Source organism: Morone saxatilis, unplaced genomic scaffold (genome assembly GCF_004916995.1).
Source record: "Morone saxatilis isolate NCDOM2014 unplaced genomic scaffold, NCSU_SB_2.0 Contig22, whole genome shotgun sequence".
Lineage (NCBI taxonomy): Eukaryota > Metazoa > Chordata > Actinopteri > Moronidae > Morone > Morone saxatilis.
Genome location: NW_023339785.1, coordinates 16073362 through 16089884, shown reverse-complemented (window position 1 = coordinate 16089884; position 16523 = coordinate 16073362). Strand labels below are relative to the sequence as shown.

General features: G+C 42.6%; 4 protein-coding genes across 15 annotated transcripts in view; 1 reads left to right on the top strand and 3 right to left on the bottom strand.

Annotated features, from left to right (window-relative positions):
• Positions 1-1403, bottom strand: part of LOC118333359 (collagen alpha-1(XXIII) chain-like) — a 121127-nt gene extending 119724 nt beyond the window's left edge. For 5 of the 10 annotated variants that reach the window (XM_035668955.1, XM_035668961.1, XM_035668963.1 and 2 more), the window contains exons 1-2: positions 732-1403; positions 165-234 (exon numbers count right to left, since the gene is read on the bottom strand). In XM_035668955.1, coding sequence (XP_035524848.1) covers positions 165-234; positions 732-1025 — 364 coding nt within the window. In that variant the 5' untranslated portion in view covers positions 1026-1403. The remainder of the gene's footprint in view (positions 1-164; positions 235-731) is intronic. The other 5 variants (XM_035668953.1, XM_035668960.1, XM_035668959.1 and 2 more) reach the window with 3 other exon arrangements.
• Positions 1404-2222: 819 nt separating this feature from the next.
• On the bottom strand, positions 2223-8924 carry clk4a (CDC-like kinase 4a). Of its 2 annotated transcripts, XM_035669931.1 has the most exons (13): positions 8767-8924; positions 7446-7606; positions 5721-5949; positions 4958-5060; positions 4588-4654; positions 4375-4491; positions 4077-4243; positions 3893-3987; positions 3660-3789; positions 3487-3569; positions 3327-3406; positions 3092-3182; positions 2223-2999 (listed from the first exon to the last, which is right to left on the bottom strand). In XM_035669931.1, exons 2-13 carry the CDS (start codon positions 7604-7606, stop codon positions 2790-2792), a joined length of 1533 nt encoding a protein of 510 aa, XP_035525824.1. In that variant the 5' UTR covers positions 8767-8924; the 3' UTR covers positions 2223-2789. The 2 variants fall into 2 exon arrangements, with proteins under 2 accessions (XP_035525824.1, XP_035525825.1); XM_035669932.1 differs by lacking the exons at positions 4958-5060; positions 7446-7606; positions 8767-8924 and having other exon boundaries at positions 5721-5842.
• Positions 8925-9028: 104 nt separating this feature from the next.
• On the top strand, positions 9029-10737 carry tmem126a (transmembrane protein 126A). The gene has a single exon (XM_035669936.1). It carries the CDS (start codon positions 9332-9334, stop codon positions 9947-9949), a length of 618 nt encoding a protein of 205 aa, XP_035525829.1. The 5' UTR covers positions 9029-9331; the 3' UTR covers positions 9950-10737.
• Positions 10738-12516: 1779 nt separating this feature from the next.
• Positions 12517-16523, bottom strand: part of LOC118334108 (ras-GEF domain-containing family member 1C-like) — an 18403-nt gene continuing 14396 nt past the window's right edge. Inside the window, exons 5-14 of one of the 2 annotated variants that reach the window (XM_035669933.1) lie at positions 16258-16479; positions 15085-15159; positions 14388-14489; positions 13703-13805; positions 13530-13609; positions 13341-13436; positions 13146-13241; positions 12931-13054; positions 12735-12807; positions 12517-12648 (exon numbers count right to left, since the gene is read on the bottom strand). In XM_035669933.1, the coding sequence (XP_035525826.1) occupies positions 12624-12648; positions 12735-12807; positions 12931-13054; positions 13146-13241; positions 13341-13436; positions 13530-13609; positions 13703-13805; positions 14388-14489; positions 15085-15159; positions 16258-16479 (996 nt within the window). In that variant the 3' untranslated portion in view covers positions 12517-12623. The remainder of the gene's footprint in view (positions 12649-12734; positions 12808-12930; positions 13055-13145; positions 13242-13340; positions 13437-13529; positions 13610-13702; positions 13806-14387; positions 14490-15084; positions 15160-16257; positions 16480-16523) is intronic. The other variant, XM_035669934.1, reaches the window with a different exon arrangement.

The following is a 16523-nucleotide window of genomic DNA, read 5'->3' as shown; positions in this document are numbered from 1 at the left end:
AAGGAGAGCCGCCAAAAGCATCATATGCAGACTGACTATCAGGTTCCACAAGCAGTCGGTCATGCCTAGACTGTATCTTTGACCTGATAGGGGACTGGTTTTTAGTGTCTTGTTTGTGTGTTTTGGGAAGTGGTACTAATGCTACAAAGAACAGAGACAGATACCTGGAGGACAGGAGCACTCTTGGCCAACATCCCTAGTTGTCCTCAACTTCGGCATCAGCACCACCACTTTCTGCAGACACACAGAGCAAATTCCAGTGTAAGATTAAAAAAAAACATTAAGCAAAAAAATGTCAGAGAATGAAATATGATGAAAATAATGTACCAATAACAATAATGAGATCATAATCTTTCTACCATTACACACAGGCTCTAAAATAAAATGAGTTTCTTCAATTTCTTTTCCATGTGATGAAATTATAGGTTGTCTATCATCAGTGGTTATGTCACCCTATAAAGAGCTTTAACTGCAAACTAATTGGCCAGCTGCGTGCATGGTTCATCCTTAAGGTCATGCATTAAAAGGACTGATTTTAGGGGAAATAATTAGGGTGCAATTGCCAAAAAGTGCCATGGCTCTGTGTTTTTAAACCTCCCTGCACATGTTCCTTGTTATTACGCACACTTTACGCACAGACGCGCAGTGCGTCTGTCCGAGGTTCACAAACACATTATGTATTTAACGGCGACAATTAATTTTTAACTGAATCCACAATTGCCGTCAAGTACCTCGTCCACAAGCCTTCCTATTGGGGCGCTCAGCTCTGGAATTAGGGTCCCATCCTCGTTTAGAAAAGCCCTGTGCGGCGGGTGGAATACGGACGCTTTGTTCATCTCCATCTGCAGTCGGTACTCCAGCTGCTGGGTCTTGAAGCTCATCAGAAGACACACGGTGACGGAGCTCAGGGACATCAGCAAGCACAAAGCGACGGGGAAACCTGGGAGCCACCGCTGGACCGCGGACTTGGGCGCACACTGACACACCGGCTTACTTTTCCCGTTGGAGCCGTTGGCTGTATCCATGCTGAAATCCTGCTTCAGAGTCCTCTTGATGAAAAGAAAACAACTTGTTTTTGTTGGTTTAGTTCTGCAGCCAAAATGTAATCAGGCTCCGTGCACTAACTAAGAAGGGAATCTAACACATTCACTAACTCCAGAACACTAGACTCGGGGTTCAAAGCGCTGTCTTAAATTAGTCTTGAACAAGACGCAGCAGCAGTGCGCACCGGGTTTACGCAAGGCACAGATGGGAGCGATCTGGATGCCAACCAGAGAAGAGGCGCTTACTAACTTCAAGGTCGTTGTTTCTTGTTGGGGAGTATCCTGCATGGAGGTGCAATTGCAACTACCAATGGGTCCAATTGTTTGCCTCCCTAAAAGTTGCATGTTCAACTAGTTGAGATGCGCCCGCCCTGCTGACCACGTGGGAGGCTGCAGATTGACAGCTGTGGGTGAGACTGTGAGTGAGACTGTGGGTGAGACTGTGAGGGTTTGTCTCGGTCGACTTCTGATCGCTCTCAGAGACCTCAGTTCAATACCGCAAACGGTCCCTGCAGCTAATGTCACTTTTCATCCAATATTTTCAAACCCACTGTAGTCGACTGAAACTCATAAGAACAACTAAAAACAGTGGCTGCGTCTTGTTGGTGTGATACATTACGACATTTGCTGAATTATTTAAGGGTTTTGGTTCATGTTTCCTGCAACTGTGAAGTGTGAACAAATAATGACACTTTAGAGTCACTTTAAAAGAATGTATGTCGCCGTGCACTGTCAATAGGGAGCGCATATTGCGCACAGTAGGCTTTATTGCGGGAGGGAAGAAAGTAAGGACAGTGTTTAGACAGGCTGGTACTGGTGGTCCCTCATTCTGAAGTCTGATGATACAATTTGGAGTATTGAGTTCTTTTTGTTGTCAGACTTTCTACTTTCACCCTCAATCAGTGTAGTTATAATGCATACTTGTTTGTTTAACAAACAGTAGGGAGGATGCAATCTCACGACAGGTAAATATTCGATATTATTTAATATTAGGTTACAATTACATATATAATTGATATAGATTTAAGTTAAAGCTGATACCCTCACGTGATACATTGTACTTCAGGTACGTTTGCAGCGAAATAAAAGCTTTTTACTGCCACCCTGCGGTTTGGTGCAGCTACTGCACCTTTATGGAACCTCTCACTCATTCACAACTTTACACATAAGACACATTTCTGTCGTCTGTTCACGTTTATTGAGAAATTGTACACGATACTGCAAAAAATTACATAACCAGTCAGTGAAAAAACAAAAACAATCTTAAGTTCTATATACAAGGATTTTCTGCCCGCAATAGCTTTTTTTATATATCTACAATCCAGGACAAATAATTACTGTTGAGACTGATGCAGGGTAAAGCAAACCTCAATGTTAACCCATTACCCACTTAATGCATAGAATGAACATGGACACAATGTAGCTTATCATGAATAAAAAAACAAACCAAAAAAAAAAACAGCTTTAGCAGTATTTGCTCATAAGCTACAAATTAAATTACAATGGCAAATAAATAGAAAACAGTTGGGGTATTCATTACATCAAAACATGCCACAGATGAAAACAACTTGTTGATGAGACACTAACACACACTGGCTTATAACATAACACAGCAAAGCAGGGCAGTGGACTGATACAGTCAGTTAAGGTACAGCTCTCCTGGAGAGTCAGGAAGTGGAGGCTGGCAGCGAGCAGCATGATAAATGTCATGTTGACAGCCAGGCTGACCAAGGTTACAGGTCAGAGTTATACAGGTTCAGAGGTTCTGTCTTTTTTGCTGCTGCTGCTGCTTCTGCTGTTGCTTTTGCTACTGTGGCTGGTCTTGCGGTAGCAGGAGAAGAAGGGATGTCGCAGGGCCTGCTCCAGACTGAGGCGCTTAGCTGGGTCATACTCCATCATCTTCTCTATCAGGTCAAACAGCTGGTGGTGGTCTTCGCTCTTAGACACCATGTAATGCTAATGGGAAACAAAGGACAAATTCTCTTTAAAATGCTCTGCATTTTATAATAAATGGTGGGCAGCAGTGTCTCCAGTGGTATTCCTCTTACCTTGAGGGGTTTGCAGTGTTTCCTGACATATCTCCCTGAAGAGCTGTGGACATCCCAGTCAAGCCTGCACCGGTTGACATACCGCTGTTTCCTGTACAGCACACAATGATTGAGAATTGATTACAAATCATAACAATTCAATTAACTCCGTATGGAGCTTATCCTCAGGTGGCCTACATTAATTTTGTTTTCTGACAGAAATGTTAAAAAACAGGCCAGTTAGTGGTCAACTTACTTGGTTTTCTGCAGGAGGTTTGTGGGGATGGGGCCGAGGACTCTTTCCATCATAGCAAGGTGCTCCTTACTGTCATGGGTCTAAAGGAGAAAACAATATAAACCATCTGGGCCATTGTAATTGTCACAGCATTAATTTCATTATTTGTTCTGCCACATACCTGGAAGAGAGTAGACCCGAGGTAATACTCAATGAGTATGCAGCCTACACTCCACACATCGCAGGAATGGTCCCAGCCCAGATCTGAAAGATAAAATGTTAACTTAATAAAAAAATCGCCACCAAAAGGATCCATTTGAAGCTTTAGTGCAGTGCTTTAAAACAGAAACGTACCTAAAATGACTTCAGGAGCACGGTAGTGACGTGTCGACACCACAGAGGTGTGGTGCTCGTGATCATACGTAGCGTTACCAAAATCCACAATTTTCACATCTGGGTTCCTCAGTGTTCGTTCATCCCGTTTCTGAGGACAAAAACACAGTCATGCTACTCTCACAGCTGCTGGCACAAACAAGTTTTGGACTTCAGCTGGAATGACTTTTCAGCATATTCTTGAAGACACTTACCATGCCAGGGTTGTACTCCATATCATAGTCTGAATCAATGAAGAGAATATTCTCTGGCTTCAGATCTGTGTGGGTCAGCTTGTTCTTGTGCAGAACTGGAAGACAAGATCACATACGTTTCAAACCGGGCAGTTTAAAAAAAAACATTCGCTATTTTCTTTGCCTGCATGTGTCCATTACTCACATCGCACAGCTCGGATGATCTGGTAAGCCATGTGCTTGATGTGTTCTATGGGGAAAGGCTGGAAGTTGTTTTCCTTGAGGAAATCATAGGTGCTGAGGCCAAGCAGCTCGAAGGCAATACAAACATGGCCGTGGTAGTCAAACCAGTCCAGCATGCGTACACAAGAACTAAAGGGGAGAGAAGGTATAGAAGACACAAAGTAAGTTTCTTGCACGGCAAATTCTAAGCATATTTTCATATGTGATAACTGCAAGGTGGTCAGGCTGTTGTGGTTTTAAGTTCCGGTGGATGGACTTACTATCTCCTATCAGAGTCAAGGGTCTTCAACTGTTCAAGCACCTCTACCTCAGACATAGCTGCCTCACGGTAGCGGTCTATGTTTTTAATGATCTTCAGAGCCACTCGAGCTCCATCACTGTGAAACACACAAAATATTTGTAATATTTGAGTGAGTACGAAAAATATATTCAATACATCGAGCTATTACGAGTATTATCGGATTCATACTTACTTAGAATGATCAATGCATTCGACGACCTTCCCAAAGGCACCCTCTCCTAGAGTACACACAATCTCATCTACAGAAAATAGAGAACTGAAGTTAGAAACACGGCACTGACATGGTGAAACACTGCCCTTTGGCTGGTTCACTGCCAGATGTTACATTGCTCTGTTTAGCTACACTACTATAACAGGCTTCTGAACACTGGCATACAACTCAATATGTTACACTGACAAGCAATATCTAACCAAAGAAAATTAAGTCTATTGGCCCAAATATTTCAGCCTCTAAATTTATGTTTGGAAATAAAAACCAGACAAGAGAGTGAGAGAGACAAAGTGTGAACAACAGTAGAAAAAAAAAAGTATATATTCTATACATCTCGCTCTCAGCATGTCTCCAGTGTGATAGATGAGGTGACCCTCGCCATCATCCTCAACACTCCTGGATCTTTTCCTGCTCCTGCGGTGATGGCTCCTCCTCTGCACCGGAACCGCCGCAATCCGCCATCACATCAATAACCCATCAGTCAGCCAGCACCAGGCCACCACAATGCGACATCGTCATTCATTCAACCAGGCCAAGGGGGGGAGGTGAAGGGGTGGATAGATTCGGCCCGTTCAGTAACACCGCCAGGCGAATGGACGGAAGGACGGAGCAGCAAATTCAAATTCAGCCCCGTCAGAGAAAATGGGCGCCAGCCACCACATAGTGTGTGTTACAGAAGAAAAACATGGCAACAAGATTTTCAGATGAGAGACTTTCTCAGAGTAGTACAGAAAAAACTGAACTTGATTGATTACAGTCTTTCTACATGTGGTTCTTTGTAAATCTTCCTATACAGCGTAATTCTTTACCATCACGTCCCATAACTGCCCACTAAGATTTCAGCACAAATACAGGGTCCACTTTTCTCTTGCAAATCTATAAACACTCACAATCCCTTACTTCCTGAGCCCCCAAGTCCCCTATCCATTACTGGAAATCATGCTAATAGAAGAGTAGAGCACAGAGAGACAAAGAGACTGGTGTTAAGCATTGGCTAAACACCAGCGATAATGACCCATTCCATTTGGTGGTATAGACGACACGAGAGGGGGTAGAGGGGGGTAGAGGGGAGCGGGAGAAGGAGGTTCTCGTACCGTGGAGGACCTGTGGCGAGAGTGGCTGCGTCTGCGCCTTCTGTCTCTGTGCCTGCGGCTGCTTCGCCTGCTGCGACCGCTACGCCCGGATGACTTGCTGTAGTGGTGCCAGTCCGGATCTCTGTCCTTGCAAGTGCCTTCGCGACTATCGTCCTCACAGGCCATGTCCAAACAGTGTCCCTCCCGAGAGTCCAGTCTCTGGTTCAAACTGCGGGTCTCCAGGTAATGCCTGCAGTCAAAAAAACACACACACACGTCAACAACCGAGACTAGAGAGCATAGGTCAGTTCCTTGTCTGATCAAGCACTGAAATGAAGACTGTACGATGGTGCTAATGGTCCGCCTATTGCCTGACACTCTATCTCCTGAGCCTTTTATGTAACATTTGTAATTAGCAACATACTGATTTACAGCCACCGAACACCGAGCATCCTGTTCAATGAGAGGCTGCACTTCAGAAAGCATTTTATTAATGGATTATCACCGTGCAAATACTACTTTAGGGAGCACGCAAATGCCAATTGCGGAGTTAATGCAATGCCACACATTTGGACAATTTTTAGCATTCATACAGCTGTCTCCTTGGCAACCGAAAGCATGCCTTCCTTAAAACTTTGACAGTGAGCCGTTGGCAGAGGTGAAGTGTGAGGCACTGAAAGTTGGATAAAGCTTTTCGGCACAACCTGATGGTGCGTAATACGATCTGTGATTCTACACCTGCAGCATTATGTATGCCAGAAGTGAAAATCTATGTGGTGCCACTTCTGCCAATATGAAATGCCAACATCTAAAAAGATCCCAAGGGAACTGGTTTATTCCTTACATAAAAATTCTTATTACCTTCCGACATTTCCTGCTCTAACTCTTTTGCTCACTAAGATAGCGTTTGCTTAGAATGTTTCCAATCACTTCCAGCACTGAGCGCATCCACCAGCAGGCCATGTTAGCACCTAAGCATCTAAAAAAGGCCAAGAAACCCCCAGAGACCGAGCACCCTAGGGGTGTCAGCTGTCTTCCAAAAAGAAGTCTGCCTCTCTACAGAATTAAAATTAGAGTAGATCTGGAAACATCTAATGTAACCCCATGGGTCATCACACATGCCCACGGAAAGTAAAGACTCACAGAACTTTGCAAATATCTTCAGCAAATGACACTGAGACTGCAAAGTTACAGTCATCGTTTAAAAGCAAAAAGATTCATATAAAGGAAGAAGAAAACAAACACTGGAAGTTATACAGAAGAGTTATAAGACAGTGAGTGCACATTGTAGAAAACAACTCTTCGATATGGAGCACAAGTTGTTTATAAATCTGAATCCTTTCTAGACTAACTGGAAGTTCATCACACACACGGCAACACAAGACACTGAAACAAAGAAACCTAGCAACGGTATAAATGGAGTTCTCCATTAAAGCTCAATAGGATGCAGACTGGATATTTTTAAAGCCCTAACCGATGTGCATTTGGAAATAGTTGCTCCCCAATTTAACCAGTGTCACTACTGCAATTGCTCCTGTTAAGATTTACAGCATTTCTGATATCAACAGCTCATACACAGATAAACTACAGATGGACATTTGTTTCATCCCGATATTTAACAAAAGTTTAGATATATGAACAGCTTTCCTACAGAAGGTCAATAGATATACGACACTGTAGTGCTCCATTACATGATCCAGCAGTTTACTTCTATACTGTTCAGCTGGTACTGGGTGAGACATTTACCCCTCAAACGTCTTGTGGTGACGCTGAGTTCCTCTGGACTTATTTTCTCGCTCGCTGCTGTGCGAATCCCGTCTCCTTCGTTTGCGACAGTCCATTCTCTCTTCCCAGCTGTACTCGTCGAGCCAGACGCCTGGGGAGCGCATTCGCTTTGAGTGGCGCATCTGAAAGACATGGAAGAACGAGTCAACACGGCATCATTTCACTGAATCCTGACACATTAGATCATATTTGTCAATCAATGTCTTCAAAGCCACTGACTGCTGACTTGCAGCTTTACAAATAGGATTTCTGGAGATACCCCTCCCCCAATGCACAACAGCGTTACACGTGGCTGCAGTCAGCTGCAGTGGAGCAGTGTTTACCAGCAAAGGTACGTTATAAAGTAAAGGTAAATCATGAAGCAAGTGGAGATGAAACGATCAGAGACGTGTTGATGGATCGAAATGTAATCTGCAATCATTCTGGTTGATTCATCGTTTTCATTTTTCTTCATGGTAAGTTACCAAATTATATTATTGGAGAAAAACCCACCAGCAAAGTATGAACATGAAAAAGATCATTGGTTGTTAAAAGTTATCAAAACAAATCAGCTACGTTTCGTTATTGCGTAATTAAGTGACTGCAAACAAACAACAGGAATAAAGTTGATTCTGCGCAATGCAATACCTGCGAGAGCCATCAGCAACTAAACAAAAACACGTATTTTCTCACACTATATAACGTCCAGGCAACTTGCTTAAAGTTAATATTGACTGATAAAAACCTGGGCGAGCATCAAACAACAGATAAATTATATCTAAAGTGGGGGGAGGGTTAACATTAATGTTGAGGTCAGCTGGAGGCCTTTAACGGGCTGACATCGTCCACATGTTTTATCAAAATGCTTCATTTACATACGGCAATTCACAACTCTACGTGTGGTACTTCGGGTTAGGACTGTGAGCACTCAACAGGCTAGAGATGAAGAGATAAAGCAGAAAGTCGTCGAGTGTTTTCCTGATCTCGACCCTGAAGGCCTAACCGAGCCACCCATTACACAACATTAACGCCAGCTCAGCTATTACACTACGCAACTTATCGGACATATAAGTGTGAGAGCGAAATGTGTAGGTCGTTCACTTCTACCCTAGCTGTAAAAAGCACCTTCATTTTGCCAGCTGAGAATATTTAAAAGGAAATAAAACTCTCGTATTTACCCGAAGCCGTTCAACCAGACAACCAGCTGCCATGTTGTCGAGACGTCCTATTTCACAAAAAGCTAACTGGCTAACGTTAGACGAACACGCTGGCGACTGGATTTGGTGTAAAGGATTGCTCTTACCTTCCTCCTAACAATTCCGAGGTTCGGAAGAGTAGTTTTATCGGGTTTTTGTTGTTAAATGTATCAACAAAGAGAATGCGGTTTCCTCTGTTACTCGTCTTCAAAGATGGCGAACTCTCCTGCTCGAACGTTCTGGAACAGATTCCATGACGCGACGCACAATAAACCACGCCCACTCCCACGTGACTTTTATTATTTTTTATTTTTTAGTTTAGCACATGTCGATCTGCACATACAGTAAAAAAAAATAATAGAATAATAATAGGTTGTTAATAGTGTTATTGTGTTCTCTGGGAGGAAATACAATATCAGTGAATCTGGGATATTAAGAAAGGCGTTTGAAATGAACCCCCCATATAAACAGCAGGGGAGCTCTTCCTGAGACGCCTGACTCAGGGGCAGAAAAAACCCATTTTGCGAGCTTTGAATTGTGGGTAAGACATGTCTGCGCCCTGTCATGAGCTCGGACCGCCTAACCTCTATGCGATAACTCAGTTCACCCAGTTGTAAACAAGGATCTATCGTTCAAACAGCGTCGGCTTCGTTCAAACACTGAATCTTGAAGATGTTGGATAATACGCAGAAAGAGCGCGTCTCCGGAGAGGCGCACACCAGAGCGATTATTTCCGAAATGCTGGCGAAGAATTTCGAGAAGCTGCCCGACATTGATCAGAAAATCTTCGTCTACGGACACATGTATCTGGGGGGAAATGCTGGGCTCGCAGGAGTGCTGTCCAACAGCTTTTATCGCCGAGCTCTGAATGTCAGAGAGGCGCGCATCAGCTCCAACCTGCCGATGGCCGTCCTGCCCTTCCTCACAACTTTTGCCTTGTACAGCGCAACGGTGTCCAACCCCCTCCTCTCCGGTGACCTTAACTGTCCCACCTGTGTCCTGTTTCGAGGTTTACTTGTTGGCGTGGTGGGCGGTGGGGTGTACCCCATCCTCCTGGCCTTACCTGTGAATATGGGCCTCGCAGCCAGGTACAACACAGCACCGATGCCAGAGAAGGGCAACCTGCTCCGGTACTGGATGGACATCTCCAAACCGGTCCTGAGGAGGATGAGGCCAGTGCTGTTTCTCCAGGCCTTCTTCGGCACCTACCTGGCCAACAGGGACTTTGACACTTACACCAGACTGGCCGAGATGACATTTCACGCAGGCGGAGAAGAACTTAAAGACTAAAATCTTTGAATTGAACCTTAAAATAAACCTTTTTTTTTTTTTGCTTTGATTCACAACGACTGTGTTATTTAGGCTTTAATATGGACTTACAGATTACAATTAAGTATGGGCTGCGTCTCTGATATTGTGTGTCAAAGTTAACATTAAACAGATTTTTGGTAACACTTGCTTTCATTCATTAAGGAGATAACACTGCTATACAAATATGGCATAATCCTAATCAGTATGTTCTTTAAATTGGTCTGAAACAATTATTGGATTAGTCATCCATAGAAGAATAGTCAGCAACATTTTTTTATAATCTATTATCATCATATTCATCCTAATCTCAAATGTGTGGCTTATTCCTTTTGTTTGTTACATTGCATTTTAAAGTCAATATCTTGCTTTGGAAAATTGTGTTGGGCAGTTTCCACCATTTTTAACATGTTATAGACAAAATACTGGTAATTTAGAAAATAATTGAAAGATTTATTGAAAGAAAAAGGAAAATAATTGTGAGCAAGTTGCAGCCCCTTCAGAGATAATGCTTTGGCTCTGTTGATTGAATTTATCTTGACTTCGATATCTGCCTGGATTGCAGATTAAATCTTATGTGCTCATCCATTCACGTGGATTTTCCTACCTAATCCACATCCACATGCAAATGAGGTAGAGGCTGTACATCAACCCTGACTGTGTGAATTCATAGTCAGTGCAATGCTTAGATCAAGCGTGTCATAAACAAAATCAACTGCAGGCAATCAACTAAGCATGGTTGACTTTTATTAAAGGCTTTTTTTAAGGAACGAGTCACAAATGTTTCCGTGATGTTGGAGCCAAAAGTGTCCGCTTGGCCTCACTAACCATGAAAAACACTGAATGCATTCCACTTGTTGAACTGCACACAGCAATGTACACATGTGTAAGCAAAAATTCAAAGATGGCAGTGCGATCACCCCGTTAAAAAGAGTAAAACTGATGTAATGAAGGAGATTGTCATTGAAAACACGTGTTCAACACAAGCAATGTTTTATTAAAACATGTCTTCACCTGGAATGGCAGGTTTCACTTCACATCTCTGGCTCTCTATAGTCTTAACTTATCTGGGGAATGTGTTACAGGGAAAGCAAGTTTATTGATGACAAATGAGGAGGGAGAATTAAAGTCTGTTATTGGGAGGGAAAGGTGCTTCTTAAGAGAAAACACTGACATCAATCAATTATAGCAAACTGAATAAGACTGTTGTTTAAAAAGCTTATAATTACACAGTTCCCATCCCTTCCCCGTAACCCTCCTCTCCTCCCATCACCCACCCTTAAAAATAGCTCCCGAATCACAACAAAACTGCCAAAAAAAAACAAAGCTAAGTGACATTCCCACAAAACGATAAACAACACATTTCAAGTCAGAGGAACCTGAATGGTCATGACAAGCAATGATTCATATGGCACAAGTTTCCCTCTACTTTATAGAAAGACAAAAGTCTCCAATTGATAATTGTCCTTCCACAGAATGCAACAACGCAATCAGGACTACAAAGTTTGTGTTGCAGTAGTAATCTTTACAAGGTGGATACGCTTAATGCCCCTTTAAAAACACCTGTCATAGCATGCCATTGGACTTCATATTCAGTAAAGGAAAGTTACAATAAAAACTATACATCTGTCAGCACAGAAATCTCCATAAATATATCAGCCAACTGAACGTCAGTCAGAGAAAACTTCCTGAAGAGCAGAAAGATGAGGGGTAAATGTCACCTGTACACAATCTACACCTGGCCTTGTAACTGTTAAATTATACTGTAGTTGTCTTGCATTAATGGCACAATACATTAAAAAGGAGTAAACACTTTTTAAACAGTTCATATTACCCAACCGACACTTTTTCCCTAGAATAAAATACAATAAATAAAAAAACAAGAAGAGATAAGCAATAAAAAGGCTTCTCCAGTCATTCTCATGCAAAACAAGACAGTGGCAATCTGAACAGACAGGAATGCATCAAACATCTGGATCACAAACACACATTAAAAGTACACGTGAGATGAACTGCTAAAATGCTCAAGGCCCGTCCTTTTCTGTTATCCCAGATTCACACAGTTGCCATTCCTTCAGTAGACCTATAAAATTTGACAGCTGATATGGGCTAGCCAGCGCCCTTCACATCATTGTAAGTTTCATTACAGTACATTACAAGTAAAGGGGAAAAAAGTTAACTTAAATACCTAAGCAAGGCTTTGGGCCAAAGGGGAACAGAGAGATAGAAGGAGCAAATACAAAAAAAACCAACGATAGCATCAGTAGGAATTTCATTTTATAAAGTGGTTTTCCCTGTAACTGTACTCTCTATAGTAGTAAACATATCTTCACAGAGTAAACACACATCGAGGGAAGGGGGGCAGGAGAGGCTGTATTCCTCTCCCAACATACTGGACCTCATCACTGATAGTTGATATGCTGCAAAGGCAATTTGCAGTGTCCATAGCTTAACGATTTCAATTCACTTTTATTGTGATGTTTTATTTTTTTTACACTTTTCTTGATGAATCCCGTTCATCATGTTTCTTTTTTTTTCTTCATCATTTCTTCATAGAAAAACACCTAAGTACCAGCTAGGTTCCTTCACAGTTCATTTTAGTGCAACGAGAACACATGCTCCCTCGCTGGTGGGAGGGTTAGCTGCCGTCAGTGCCTCATGTCTTTCCCAGAACGTTAGACCTGATGGCAGAAAAGAGATGATGAAGGACGGTGCGTTGATTTACACTCAACAGCATCTCTGATTTGACATGTGTTATAATTTTTACCTGAGTGCTTTCCATCTGTCCTTCTCTACCTGGTTCTCTGGACTCTCACTCTCATAGGATGCGAGGTAGAGTCCTGGTAAAGAATGAGAAAATAAACAGTAAATATGTAAAGAGGTTAGTAAGAGCAAACCATCACAAACAAATACTTGGATCAACAGTGTGCAGAGACGTTTCTGAAGTAAAAACAGGCTCTCACCGTCCTCACTGAAGATGGGAGCAGTGTGGAGGTAGTGTAGGATGGCCCGATCCTCCTCAAATGGACACTCCACTTGTTTCCAAGTCATGAACTCCCCAACTTGCCGTGCCAACTCCACAAATTTCTAAGGAACAAGATTACAATGACTAAATGTTTTTTAGGATGGTTAAATGAGGCAGGGTCAGGAGCTAAAAAAAAAAAAAGGACTGGCTCACCTCAAAGTTGACATGGCCGTTGGGCAGCCGATTGGCACATCCTTCATTCAGGAAGTAAATGTCTTTGATCAGCAGGCTGAAGAAGGGAATCACAATCTGAGGAGACAAAACAGGCAGAAAGATATAGGAAATACTGATGCGAAAAGTAAATAATTGATTTCAGAGAACTGGCAGCGATGTGAAACGAGGCCCTACCCTTTCTCTGTTGCTGTTGGCAGTCTGAGAGCGATGGGCGGCCCCCCTCAGGGCTGTCCTGTAGTTGTAGAAGTTTCCTGTAGGATCCATCTGATGCTGTCAAAGCAAATGGCAACAAGCAATACACTGTCAACTTCAAGTTATTACCTGTCTTGTACTTCTGTCGGTGAATAGTTGGATTGTGTTTACCTCGAGAATGAAGAACTTGGCAGTCTTGGCTTTGCCCCAAGTCTTCTTCAGCCGTGAAACGGGACTCATGTTCATACCGGCTACGGGAGGAAATGGATTTCAGCTATTAATACCAGGTCATGCCGGTGATTTGTCAATGATAATACTCTCAGATACCATAAAATGACACTCACAGATGATGGCCATAAGGGAGTTGAAGTTTCCAATGTTGAAACACTCCCTGGCAACGTCGATGAAGAACTCTATCACCTGGGCCCTCTGCTTCTTCTTCGCTGGCTGCAAAAAACAGACTTGTATTGAGTTTTTTTAATATATTTACTTACTTTTTCACAATGAAAGGTATTTATCTCTACAAGTGCTGGCACAAACTGTTAAACTAACCATGCAAGTGACTGTGTAGTAACACAATATCACCATTAGGGGGCAGTGATGCTCTGTGAAAACTAAACAGTCTTTATCTGCTGCCCCTCTTTTTGTTCACAAGAATGAAATACTACTACAATATTACATTTTTGAGGGAATTGTTTTATGTAAAATACAGGACGACTATACAATATAAAATCTGAACGTGCATATATTCCAAAATGTTCATTCAGGTATGCCTGTATAGTGGCACAACAGCATCTTTCTAATGTCTCCTCCCATTCATGTCTACTTCATGATTAAAGTGCTTTTTTAGCACTGGGTTTTCCTATTTTGTGGACAGGATAAATGTTCCTAATGTCTTGGGGACTGTTCATACAATACATATAAACATAATGTTCATATTTTGGTATAATAAGATATTTTGTGTGCTGTTTGTTTGCTTCTAATGTTATGAAAAACTGAGCACCTGGAGTACCAACATTTGCCACTCACCATGCAGATCTCAGTAGCTACCAGGTAACACAGTCTGTTGAACCACCTGACATAAGCTTCCAGGTTGGAGGTTTTCTTCTTCTGGTCACTGAAGCATGGCTGCTGACGACACACACATGCACACAAGCGCACGCAAATAACAGTCAGTATAGGGCGTGCTACCATAGGGAATTCATCTGTCCCTAATTAGCTTCCTATCTACAGACCCCCCTGTGTGAGTGTAAATGTCAAAGACAGCGAGCCGGGAGTGAAAACTAACACGATCAATGGAGTTCACGAGAAAAACCATAGGGGAAGGTCAAAAGCAGAGGAGGAGAGTGAAAGAGACAATACAGTGAAAAGAGAACGAGTGACAGTGGGAGAAGAGAGAGTAAAAGCATTCAACAGTTATACATAGAGGGCAGATAAAGCCCTTGTGTGTTTGCTTGTGATGTTACAATTATGTGCTGTCTGTGAAACCACAAGGCTTTTGCTGATGCTTTTTTTTTTTTTTTTACTGTGACAGCTTCTCAAACTAAACAAAACTGAAAATATGAAATAAGAAATGCTGTGCTTTGACCTCAGGGTAGACTATGGGTTTCTACTGATATGACAAAACATACACAAAACAAATCTTAGAATTTCTACATGTGCATTGCTCCTGAAAATCATAGTGACACAGAAAAATAATTTATAAACACTCATAATAAAAGTTTACCTGGGTTCCATCTAGCGGGTCTTTCTGAACAAAGGCTTGGACAAACTCCTCTGGCCCAATATGTCTCAAATGTTCCTGGAAAACACACACACACACATTCACAAAAATGGGGGTGGTCCCATCAATAATTCTTTCATTTCAGTAATGGAAGACAATCAATAAGCGGAAGTAATGACTCATTGACGTGACTCATTGGAATCATATTTCCTCAAAGTGACACAAGAGACAATATTCACTTCTATTAAAAGACAACTGTGCAGTTACATACATGTGTGAATCAAACTGACTCATTGGGCCCATATCAACTATATAATCCAAAACAAAAACAGTGCTCACACACACACACACACACACACACACACACATAAATACACAATGGCATCTAATTCTTTTCAATCATAATTAACATGTTGCTAAAACCTAGAAATAGTGTATGTGTGCACTGTACATGCCTGTATGTCTCTCTTTCTTTCTTCTTTTATGTGTGTGTGTGTGTGTGTGTGTGTGTGTGTGTGTGTGCCAGAGTGTGAAGCTGTCAGGTCACATATATCCACAGCGGTTTTATCCCCTTTGTTTGAAGCCCCAGGCACATCACTGACTTCTGGGGTGATGTCACCGCTCAGACAAGGGTACAAGCTCACTCAGGCACACACACACACACACACACACACACAGAAACACAACCACGTGCCCACATCAAGACACACATGAATAGACTAAAGGCACCACGCATGCAATGTGAGGGGCACTGCAGAGATCCTTTGTTCACGTATGTTTCATTGCATTATTCCCTTTTTTATTACACTGGGTAAGGACCAGTTAGCACTGGAATAGCTGACAAGTAATACTCATGGTTATACTACAGCGAGCTTCAAAACACTACAAGATCACAATGTCAAGTGATTCTGCCAATTTTAGTTTGCTAATTTACCTCCCACCTGTCTTTCCTTTGTTCTTCTTTCATATCTTTCTATCAACTCCATCTCCTCGTTTGATGATCCATGGTTATGTCCTTGACTTGGACTATGTCTCCACCCATGCTTCACCATCCTTAGCTCACCCCCCCACCATCTAACATCCTTTCCACTCCTCCTCGTCCATCCTTGTTATCATCTTTTACCCTGACCTCTGTCTAACCCATGCTTCCCTCCCTCTCCCTTCCCTTCTCCTCACCAGCTCCACGTGGGTGAGCTGCTGTGCCAGGGTGTATGGGTCGTTGCAGATGGAGAGCATGTCCTTCTGGATGGGCGGAGGCTTGGTTTTGAAGGCCACCAGCTTGTCAGAGATGGAGGACGCATTGAGGGAGACCTTGACGATGCTCTCTTCCCCCTGGCTCATCAGGGCCAGCCTCTGGCTAAGCTTCTGCAGCACCTGGTTTAGGGTTTTCCAGTACGCCTGCGGAGAGGAGAAGAGAGGAGAGGAGAGAAGAGAAGAGAAGA